Source organism: Belonocnema kinseyi, chromosome 5 (assembly GCF_010883055.1).
Source record: "Belonocnema kinseyi isolate 2016_QV_RU_SX_M_011 chromosome 5, B_treatae_v1, whole genome shotgun sequence".
Classification (NCBI taxonomy): domain Eukaryota; kingdom Metazoa; phylum Arthropoda; class Insecta; order Hymenoptera; family Cynipidae; genus Belonocnema; species Belonocnema kinseyi.
Genome location: NC_046661.1, coordinates 59,448,080 through 59,460,077, shown reverse-complemented (window position 1 = coordinate 59,460,077; position 11,998 = coordinate 59,448,080). Strand labels below are relative to the sequence as shown.

Here is an 11,998-nt window from a genome sequence, read left to right as displayed (position 1 = left end):
ATTAAAATTCGAAAATTTTTTCTAAAGCCTCCAGGGGACTTCGTTTTCGCACGAAAAAATTTTATGTGCCCTTATTGCATCCGGACCCACAATTGTACACTGAAGTTGAGCTCATTTTATACTGTTAGTTTGTCATGCAAATGACTTGGTCGTTTTATTTGTTAACAGAAACCTGCATTTGCTCCAGTACAAATCGCCTGATATATTTCTGACGTTTTTTCCAGGATATTTGAGATTTTATTTTATTTGATCAGAAATAAAAGAATTGTGCAGCTAATCCAATTTCATAGCGCAGCCGTTGATAATAAGTCCAGAATAGATAGAACCTTTTTTGTGCACTATAAAATTATGAACATTTTTTCACATCACCATATTCGACCTAAAATCAACAGTTCTCGAGTAATTTTAAAAAACATGTTATTGTTTAACACTTTCCAGAATTCCGGAACTTTGCCGTACACGTATGTTTGGGGACTTTTTACAATATCTTTATTAAGCCATTGCCAACGTATTTATGAAAAAAATGCTACTTTTACGAATTTTTTTCTCAAATCCTTCATTGACTGGACTAGTATGCGTGTACCTAATATTATGCTACCAGAGAAGGCATCCGATAAGTCCGCAAGTCCTGGAATTTTCTGCCCCTACAGCCCCGATGTTGGAAAGTTATCGGGCTTCTACTGTAATTCAAAAAGTCCTTCTTTGATTTTTCGCAAAATATTCCAAGTATTTGCATGTAAATATATTCCTCTTAAAAAAATATAGGAATTTTCTGACATGCCTCATCGAATTTCATTATCAGAAGAAGTATCCCCAAAAGGCAGCACAATAAATTGCGTCTCTATCGTAGATCTATTTGTAGCTTGTTTAGTGGGTTTCAAACGATTCCAATGCCTATCTTATCACTAAAGAATGTTAATAAAGATAATATCGAGTCCAAATAAAAACTGCGAATAGTGTAAATATGCTATCTTCCTATTAGTCGAAAACATTAAAAAAAAACGATTATTCATTCGGGTTATAAATCAGATTTTCAAAAGATTTTTATCAGGTTACTACAAAGATATGCCAAAAATTAAATTAAATTAATTTTTGATTGGCATTCTTAAATTTATTATTTACTTTACATTAATGTTTAATTTAGATGTAATTCAAATTGTGGAATCGTTAAAAAAATACAATTTTATGTTTAGGAATTTAAAGATGGAATAACAAACAAACTCGTGGGATTATGGTATCCAGATCACTACAACGAGATGATACTAATTCGAGTTTATGGGCACAAAACCGATTTATTCATCGATCGAAAAGCTGAGATTAGAAATATCCGTGTAAGATAATGAAATAAATAAATTACATGATTATTAGAACGTAGCTTAAAATACGAATTTCAGAAAATAAAAGACCTTAGGTCATATTCCTGTCCTGTTTTACCTAAAAAGCAACTATGTAAAATTTGATCTCGGTCAAACAAAAATTTTCTGAGGAATTCTGCCAAAATTGCTTGGAAAACCCTAAAATAATAATGTTTTTCTTGATTTACTTCAAAATTATTGGTTATATTGAAAAATTGTTTCGATAAAGGTTGTATATTTCTATAAAATATAACTTTTTTTGTACTACTTTTTTCCATTGAAACTACTCTTCTCGAGAAAAATGGAAAACAAGGTTAAAAAGTAAAAGAAACTGTTGATATTTTTCAAAATGAGGGGGCATTTTAAATCACAGTTTTCGACCTTTAAACCACTAAATAGGACAATTGGCTGGTTTTGGTTTTTCATTCAAAATTTCACAATGATTAATTAAAAAATATCAAATTACATTTTCTTTTGTGTAAACATCATAGACCTCGATATGGAGAGTCGCACTGAGCCGAATGAAACCACTCGAAAGTGTAATGCAAGGGTCCTTCACACCGAAGCGTTGGAAGATGCAGGGTTCTAAAAAGCCGAATTTCGTACTGTATTTTTCTACATAATGATATGTATATGGAAAAGAGAAAGTTATTCACGTTTACAAGTAAATACAAATAAATACAATAAATTACAGGAAATTAGATTTTTTGTCTATTATTTGGGCGAATGCAGAACTTTTATATATATTTATAATTGTATTTTATTGTAAGTTTTAATTCTTTGAGAATTCTACAAGAAAGCATGCAAGAATTTAAAGTTTTTCAATCAAAATATGTGTTTTGTTTTTGGCCTAGGATGACAAATTTTTAAATGAAATAATCTCTACAAAATCTAAAAAAGTTACCTCAAGTTCAAAACTACTTAATCTTTGATATGATTTATAAAATTGACAAAGAACGCCCATTGATTATTGCAACCAATTTTAGAAGAGAAACTCAGACGTAAATAGTAAAAAAATGTTTAAAGTCATAATTGCTTATGTAAATGTAGTTATTTGCATAAATTTACATAAGCAAATATGATCTCAACTTCTTTTTTTCACTATTTACGTCTGAGTTTGTCTTTTAAAATTGGTTTCAATAATCAATGGGCCTTCTTTGTCAATTTTATCAATCATGTTGAAGATTAATTCATTTTGAACCTAACCATACACTTATAACATCCTTAAAGTACTGAAATTGAAACTTTATTTTTTATTTTTGAGAGATTATTGTATCTTAAATTGTATAGATTGAAAAAGAACAACTTTTCGTATACAAAAATGTTAATTCTTGTATAACTTCTTGAAAAATATTAAAACGACAATAAAATGCAATATACAATAATATAAAAAAGTATAAAATTCGTTAAAATAATAGACAACAAATCCTGTGAAACTTGTTCTAGTTTTATTTGTAAATAAATTTTCACCGGGAATTGAAGAAAAATTAAATAAGACTCTTGACTTAAATTTTTGAAAGCAGCGAACTTCCAATTTAGGGTTTTTCAGTGTCGAAAATGTTTATCTATATTATTTATGCAATCCACTAGTAAGTATAATTTATAAATCTCATTGATTTTGAAAAATATAACACTGGTCTTTTTTCGTTTTTCTCGAGAAGGGTTGTTTTTATGAAGAAAAAAAATTAACAAAAAATGTGGATTTCATAGAGATCTACAACTTTCCCTCAAATAATTATTTCACGAAACCAACACCACAGTTGCTTTTTAGGTAAAAAGGATCTTTCATTTTATGAAATTTGTGTTTTACGCTGAGCATCATAAATTTGGTAAAATATGGAATACAAATGAATATTATGTCCATTTTTTTGGTAGATTCTGAATAAAGCAGGATACACGCATTCAATTTATGCAACATTTAATAACGGCCTCGCTTATGAATTTATTGAAGGTGAAACTCTCACCATCAAGACAGTTAGGAATCCAAGTGTTTATCAACTGGTAGCGAAGCGCATGGCTCAAATGCATAGACTCAAGCCGATTCATCCTGAAATGTGCCAAAAGCCTTTCATTTGGTCCAAAACTGAAGCTTTTTTAAGCTTCGTACCGAAGGATTTTTCCAATCGGGAAAAACAGATAAAGTAAGCTAAATATATTAGATAATTATAAAAATATACACAAAATAATACGAGCTTAAAAATAATTAATTAGTTCATTATAATTAATTATAAATATGTACTAGATTTCCCTTTTTTGTTTCCCACTTAAATGCGAACCGAATTAATAGAACCTAAATAAAAATGTCAATTATTTGCTTGAAATTGAACTTTTTTGAATACAGGTTTATAATTTTGGGTTGAAAATTCAACAGTTTTTTAAGGACTTCATCTCTTTTGGTAGGGTTTTCATCCTTTTTGGTTAAAAATTCAACTACTCGGTTGAAAGTTCAACTACTTTGATAAAAAATCCATTTTTTTGTTGCTCCATCATTTTAGTTAAAAATTCATGTTTGATTAAAAATCCGCTTGTTTTAATAGAAAATTAATCTTAGTGTTTAAAAATTCGCAGTCTTTGTTAAAAAATCATATTTTCGGGTTGAAAATTTAACGGTTTGTAGAAAATTCGTATTTTTGCCTTGAAGATTTAACTATTTTCTTAAATTATTTTACTTTCTTGGCGGAAAAATCTTTCTTGTTTGAAAATTCATCTTTTTTATTGATATTACATTTTTCGTCAAGAATTCTTCTTTTGTGGTTGACCTTTTTTGTTGATCATTCATCATTTTATTTGAAAATTAAATATTAGAAAACTGATCTTTTAGATAAAAATGCATGTGCATACTTTATTGTTCATTAATCTCTTTGGTTGAAAATTCATCTTTTTGTTTGGAAATTAATTTATTTTGTTGAAAATGCAATATTTTTACTTGGAATATTAGAAATTTAAAGAGTTTTAAATTGAATTTAATATAGTGTCCACAGTTATTTTATTTAAAATAATTAAATTTCCTATTTTCGTGAAAAATCTAATTATTTTCTTTGTTTTTCTGTATTTTGGACTGTTAAATCTGTTATCGATACATTTCAAAAAATACTTTTTTTTTTACCATTTGTCGTACTTTTATTTATAATTGCTTTTTTACGTTTAACCTCTCTATTGTTGTTATTTTAGACGTTCGATTTTATTCAAAACGTATCATTTTTAAACCATTATTTGTTGTACTTGACTTTTAATTTATATTTATTTTTCTATTATTTTCAATGATAGAAAATGTTTTAACCTCTATAGATTCGAAAAGACAGTCAAGCCCTTTGCAGTTTTGAAAGAGGAGTACAATTTCCTGAAAGAAAAATGTTCTCAAAGCGGAAGTCCTGTTGTTTATGCTCACAATGATCTTCTGCTTGGAAATATTCTTTACGATGAGAAGAAAAATTCAGTGACCTTTATTGACTTCGAATACACAGCCTACAATTACCAGGCCTTTGATATCGCAAATCACTTTGCTGAGTTTGTAGGTAAATAATTTGTTGACTCTATTTTGAAATTGAAAATGTATTTAATTCTATTATTTAAATATATTAAACTGATGTTATTTTTTGCTTTTAGGAACCGATCATCCAGACTATTCTCTTTACCCAGATAAAAATCTACAAAAAGCGTGGCTGAAGATTTATTTAGAGGCTTACAATAAAACAGATAACATAATGGAGGAAGATGTCGATCAACTTTATAGAGAAGTTGACGAATTTGTTCTCCTCGCACACTTTTTTTGGGGATGCTGGGCTCTCATTCAAAGCGAACACTCTCACATTGATTTCGATTTCTTAGAGTATGTAAATGTTATAAAAATATAGTGAAGATCAAATCCATTTCAATTTTTACATTTTTTCCAGGAAGTTACGAATATTTGAATTTTGACGTCTATTAACAAAAATATATATTTTTGTTGAAACCTCTATAATTTTTTGCCTAATTCATGTAAGTTGCCAAGTTATTCTGGAATTTAGTCTTCTATTTAAGAAAAACATCCTTTGTGTTTTGTGTTTTCTAAATAATTATTGTCTTATCTAATTTTCCTCAAAAGAACGTTAGGTGAAAAAAATTTTAAGATATCTAAAAAAATTTCTGCAAAAAATATCTCTTACTCTTTTGTGATAACGTTCATCGTTCATGAGAGAAATTTTCCTGGCCAGAAAAATGTTTCAAAATTTAAATGCGATATTGTTTATTTGAAGTCTTTAACTCCGTATTGTTTTCATTATAGTTAGAGAAACGTTCAAGTTACTTTACGTATTAGCAACATCGAATAAGAAAACACTTTTGAACATTTTAAATTTTGGATGATTTTAGCACCTTGAAATTAAACAAAATATTATTATAAAAATTAAATTGATCAAGTTTTAGATCTAATTTAGATGTATTAATTTTCTTTTTGAATTCTGATGAGTTTTAAACTCCGCTTTCGAAGTCCGCCAGAAAAATTGGAAAAAAAGTTGAAAATGAACAAAATTGCGACAATTTGTTTGAAAATATTCGAAATCCACTGTACAAGAAAACCGACTCGTATATTATTTTCTAATATATTTTTATAAATTGGCCTTTTATAAGTAAGATATCCTATGAGTTTTATGTGGGATAAATAATTGTTATGGGCAAGAAATTAAAAAAAATGAATTTGTCTTTTAAGTAATTATATTTTTAAGCAGTGAATATCTCCCGACCTTCAATTTTTTTTACATTCTCATCATTTATGATTGAGAAAGTATTAGAATTGTCGGAAATTTAACATCACGCTTTTTCAACGGATCTCCACACCTTTGGCACATTTTTTTAGGTCCTAAAAGAAAGGACTTTTTTCTATAAAATGAAAATTCTCAGAGTTATAGCGTTTTCAAAATTTTGTCAATCAACCGAAAATCAAAATTTGAAGCCGAAAAACGCACGATATGAAAAAAAGTCAATAGAAGAAAACCATTTCTGTTTAAAAGCCCTACGAGATTATCATAACCAATTTTTGGATCTTCTTCAAAAATCGAAAATTCAAATTTTGATTGCACAAAAAATAATGGAAAATAAAAAATTCCATTTTGTGGACAAACAATGTACGATACGAAAAAAGATGAATTAATAAAAATGGTTATCCCAAAAAAGATCTACAATTTCGTTAAGAATCACTTCTTGATAGGACGTGTACTTTTTGTTTTATTCGTGAAAAATAAAGTTGAAACAAATCAAATAAGAAAAAATGTGTGTAAAAACGACGAAAGTTACGAGAAAAACATCCAACAAAACCTGTTTAAAAATGTATGTCGGAAATCGAGCGCGCAGCGCGAGTGTCGCGATGAGAATGTGTACCTCAAAGCCTACAGAGCTTTGACAAACTTAATCCTTGACTATACTTATTTAAGTAGACAATTCAGAATATGAAGACGCATATAAATACTGCCATCTAAAAGAGATCTTTTTGATAAAGTTTTTTTCAAGCATTCCAAATGCAAAGAATAAATATCCGAGCGCGAAGCCCTAGGTGTCATTATGTTCGAGCGCGAAGCGCGAGATATAACCGTCGCGCGCCTTAGGCGCGCTCAAACTTTCGAGCCGGGCGCATAGCGCGCGATGATAATGTGCTCGTGATGCGGGCAGATTTTTTAAATTAAAAATTAAAATAATTTCAAAATTCTAAGAAAAAAATAAACAAGATTTTCTAGAAAACTGCACATTTCTATGTTTTCGCATATATTGTAGTTTTGGCTTATATAAGAAAGGCATACTATCAGTTTTATCCAGATTAAATCATTTTTGAGGCCGGGAAAATTTGTTTTCCGGAAATTTTAATTTTCCTGCTGTGGAAACTTTTTTCGTCACATTTTTTTTACCTTTCGTTTTCTCTGTTGAATGGAAAAATTTTAATTGATGAAATTGTTTAGACCACATTAAAACTCACAGTGTGTATTTCTTATAAAAGATTAAATTCGGCAAGCAATTGGCTGACTTCAAAAGGGGAGTGTAAAACTCATCAGAATTCGAAAATAAAATTATGATATCTGAACTGGATGAAAAACTATAGAATATCTTTAAAAAAATGGTGTTATTTTTTAACAAAGTCGTCAGAATTCAAATACTCAAAAAGTTCGTGGAAAACATTTTTTCTCAAAACGGATGAATATATTTCAATTAATATCTTCTTTAAAAACCCTATTTTGTTGCTGAAAGATTCTGTAAACTGTCTAATTTGAAATGGATTAAATCTAAAAATATTTTTAATCGAAGTTTTATAATTTATTAAAAATTTCAAAAAACTATGAAAAAGTACATATCCTTTAAATTTTCTAAATTGACTCTTCACAATAGTTAAAAATTTTCAATATTATTTCAGATACGCAGCAATGAGATTTGACGAGTACTTCAAAAGGAAAAGCAAATTAGGTTTCTGACCTGGGAGATTTTCTGTGATATTTCATGATAAGAACATTCCCAGTTAAATTCTGTGTTGTGTGATATAAATCATACAATGTCAATGTCAGGTGCTGTGAGGAAGAAGAAAAATAGTAAAAACTTGTATTTAAAGGTGAAATTTGATTTATTATAAAATCAGTGCTCATTCACAACTCTAAATCAATTTTCTATACTTTATAGTGCATGTTGGATTTGTAAAACCTTTCAGCCCTTGATAATTTTTACATTCTGAAGCGGCATTTGCAACAATGATTCTTAATTAGTCAAATTTTTCGAATTTAGATTATTACCGGTGCGTTAACTTAATTATTGCCGAAGCAGATTATAATCTGTCTTCGTTAACAAGTAATGAAGCAAAATATTATTAAGAAAAATAACCTGAATTCTCGAAAAATGAATATAACACTGGATCTTCAGTTTCTTATCTGAATTATTCAACTTTTCGAGATTTTAGGCTATTGAATTATAAAAAAAGAAGAGCAAACCAAAACTAGAGTGACCTGATTCAAATAGAATCTAGAATGAAACGACTGAAACCCCTGAAAAATCGAATTTACGACACTTTCAAATTTCCGAATAATACAATATTTGAAATGAATAATTCCCCCAATTATATAGTTGCCAACAATTTAAAATTTCCGAATAATAAAATTCTCGAAAAATCTTAATGTTAACGAATTTCTGTGAGTTTAACTGTAAATTTTATTTTTTCATTTTGTAGTATCTGTTATTTTATAATGTCGGGAATTTTATTTGGGGAATTTTAAAATTCGCTGATATTATGAACATATAAACCATCGGGAATGTTAAATTGTTGGTTATTTTATTATTTCGAGAATTTTCTTCTTCAAATAATATTTATTTTGAGAATTTTATTTTTCGATATTTTTCAGTCGTTACTCTAGAATAAATTTAGTTTTTGTTCTTTTTATAGGGCCTCGACGTGTTAGATTCGTCGCTATGTGATGTTGTTTATTACAAGTCTCGATATTATTTTCACTGTCATTGGAGTAATGTTAGAATTACTTAACGGTTTAGTAACATTAAGACAATAAAATCTTTTGACCATTTTAAAATTCGATGATTTGGGTACGTTGATTTTGAACAAAAAGATTTTTTTTCTCTAACAAATATTTTTTCTAAGTTATGCCTTAATATTCTTTTACAATTTTATTTAATTACTTGTGAAGGGCAAAAGGCTTTTTGTCCTTTTTCGCAGTCATTCTCAGTCGCTAAAAGTATTTTTTAGTTTAAGATTTAGGTAATTTTAATTTATGCCGCCCAAATGTACATATCTACATTTTGATTTACAAACTATTGTATACAGAGATGTTTGTGTCTGAAACTACAAATCATAATTTAGCGTTATTTAAAAAATAGTTTGGTGATTCGGGTTTTACTTAATTTTTAATAGAATAATGAATTAAAAACATTATTAATTTGATGGAATGATGCCAAAGCTGCAAAAAATGCAATTTTGTTTGGATTTTTTGAAACTTTGAAAACCCCGAGAAAAATAATTTGAGGGAAAAAATCACTCAGGTTATTTTTAAATATCGAGGAGGAAAGGTAGATTTTTCTTTTAAAAAATAAAGGGCTTCAAAGTTTAGAGAATATATTTCATGCAATGTATGCTCATGTTACTTAATAATAAAGATGTCTAATATTGTTTTCAAAAAAAAAATCTTATCTAATTTTTAATTTGTTGTACATTTTTCCTTATTAGTTTGTTTTTGTCCTTCCTTTCATTGTTAGTGGTTGCATTATAATAAAAAAAATGCATGGCAGTTTAGAATTAAGCAAATTTTAATTAAAATCGATAAAAATTGAATAGCTTATGATTTAAATTTAAAAGTTGTGTGCCTTATAAATTTGGTGCGAGCCCAAATGCAAAAAATTCTTAAAAAATGGAAGATTTTAAAAAGAAAAGCATAAACAGGGCGTAGCGTAAAATACAAATGTCAAAAATTGAATTACTCTGGGCTCCTATTCTTATCCTTTTTACCTGAAAAACCACTATGTAAAATTTGGTCCCGATAAAAAACAAACATTCTGAAGAATTCTGCAAAAATTGCCTGAAAACCCCGAAAAAACGTTTGTCTTGATTTACTTCACAATTATTGGTTTAATTTTTTAAATTTTTGAATTGAAGGTTCAAGAAATCTATAAAGACCCTCTTCTTTTTTCTTTAAAACAACTCTATTCGAGATAAATCTAAAAAAGGGTGAACAAAGTAAAAAAAATCCCTATAATTTTGCAAAATCAGTGAGCATTTTTTATTTTAGTCACTAGTGGATTGTATGAAAAATATAAATCATCTTGGTAGAAAATTTTATGAACGTATGTAAAAAACTAGAACTATTTTGTTAGAAAAATACAAATAAATAAAATAAATTACAAAAAAAAATTACAGAAAATTAGAACTTTTGTCTGTTATTTGGAAAAATTCTTTGCTTATGTGTATTTTGTTTCATATTTTTGTATTTTATTGTAGTTTAAAATTTTTACAAGAAAGTATACAAGAATGTACAAAAAATAAAAATAAGTACAAAATTCAATCAAATAATAGACGAAAGTTAAAGTTTTTTATTTAAAAAAATTCCACCAGGGATTGAAAAAAATTGAATTTTATTTTATTTTTGTAAAATTATTGTTTTTTTATTTGTTACACTTTTTTCTTTATTGTTAGTTTCATGGAGTCCTCTAGTAAAATGCCCAAAGATTTTTAAAATATAAATAGAATGTGTTTACTTTTTTCACCATTTTTATATTTTTCTTGAGAAGGGTTGTTTCAACTACAAAAATTAATAGTATAAAAATATGTACAGTGAACTCTTGCATATCTCAAGGGCAGCGGATACGTAAAAATTGGTATATTCCAGCCCCCACTTCTATCGCAAGTATATATAATAGGATAAAAAAACGAATAAAAAGTTTCGTGGAATACCAATTGAGTAATGTAGCATGACGTAAAGATGATGATAGGATAGATGGAAATGTCGGGAAGTTGAGCATAGTTGGTATATCTGGAACTGGGAATACATATGCCTTTTTGAAGAAAATATGCTAAACGTAAAAGCAAGTTATAAATGCATGAATTAGTCATATTTTTCAAGTTTAGAATGCATTTGTGCAAACCTGTTTCATGCTTTTATCGCTTGAAGACCTTTCAGTTTCGCTGAAATTATCAAACCGATCTGATACACTAACCTCAACGTTTGGATATTTGAAATTTTATTTCGTGAAACTGTCTCAGGTCGTCAATCGACATAAGAATGGATTATGACTGAGAAAAATACATTCTACACTTCATAAATAAAATTATTCGCATATTTATGATATACTTTTACGTTAAGAATATTTTTTTTACAAACTGGTATGCATTCCCATGACATCCCAAAATACTCAATTCAAACCAAAGAGCGCTTCCCGCTCTTCGGGCCTCTATCTTTTCAACTGGTCCAGTGATGGGAGAATACGGATATCTCTGGCATAGACTAAGCATAGACTAAGGCATTTTGAAGTATTCAGAGCAACCATTTTTAATATTTTCACCAATATCACAAGTTTATCTGATTTTTGCGCATGCGCATAGCGAAGTTCTCTCCTCCCCCCCCCCCCAATGTTTCAAGAAACGATGAAACTTTGACTGTGAAACATTTGAAAGTTTCAAGTGAAAGTTTCAATGTCACAATGAAACGTTTCATTGCTCACAACCCTAGTGTCAACCTAAAAATACATATGAATTACTACTGTGCCTGTCATTGATATCCTGTTCTCCCTTCAATGAGCTGATCCAGTGATCGCAGATCTGAAACGAGATGTGGTCCAATACAGTGATCCCAGATCTGAAACGAGATGCGGTCCAATACTATGACAGGGCTATGTCCGTGTGAATATAGTAGGAGACGCTGTAAATAACTGAGTTGCGCGCGCAACCCATTTCTCCTCTTCTGAATTTGAAAACTCGAAGATGCACGATTGCCGGTCAGAGCACTTCGTCGATTCTATTTATATATCTATTTGCTAACAGCTAACTGCTTTGAAATAAATTCAGGAGATTGGGATTTTAATATTTCCAGATTTCGATGCTGACGAATCTCATGATTTTAATAGATCACGCGCCTCTTGATATGCGTATATTTTGAGGTTATGTTATTTCATGTATAAAATATAAATTATATAAA

At 28.8% G+C, this 11,998-nt stretch overlaps 1 protein-coding gene across 2 annotated transcripts in view; it reads left to right on the top strand.

The window, feature by feature from the left end:
- The window catches only part of LOC117173091 (ethanolamine kinase 1), a 24,643-nt gene extending 16,718 nt beyond the window's left edge, over positions 1 to 7,925 (top strand). The window contains exons 2-6 of one of the 2 annotated variants that reach the window (XM_033361478.1): positions 1,194 to 1,331; positions 3,231 to 3,496; positions 4,644 to 4,870; positions 4,962 to 5,184; positions 7,732 to 7,925. In XM_033361478.1, the coding sequence (XP_033217369.1) occupies positions 1,194 to 1,331; positions 3,231 to 3,496; positions 4,644 to 4,870; positions 4,962 to 5,184; positions 7,732 to 7,789 (912 nt within the window). In that variant the 3' untranslated portion in view covers positions 7,790 to 7,925. Of the gene's footprint in view, positions 1 to 1,193; positions 1,332 to 3,230; positions 3,497 to 4,622; positions 4,871 to 4,961; positions 5,185 to 7,731 lie in introns of both variants that reach the window. The other variant, XM_033361475.1, reaches the window with a different exon arrangement.
- The last annotated feature ends 4,073 nt before the right edge of the window (positions 7,926 to 11,998 follow it).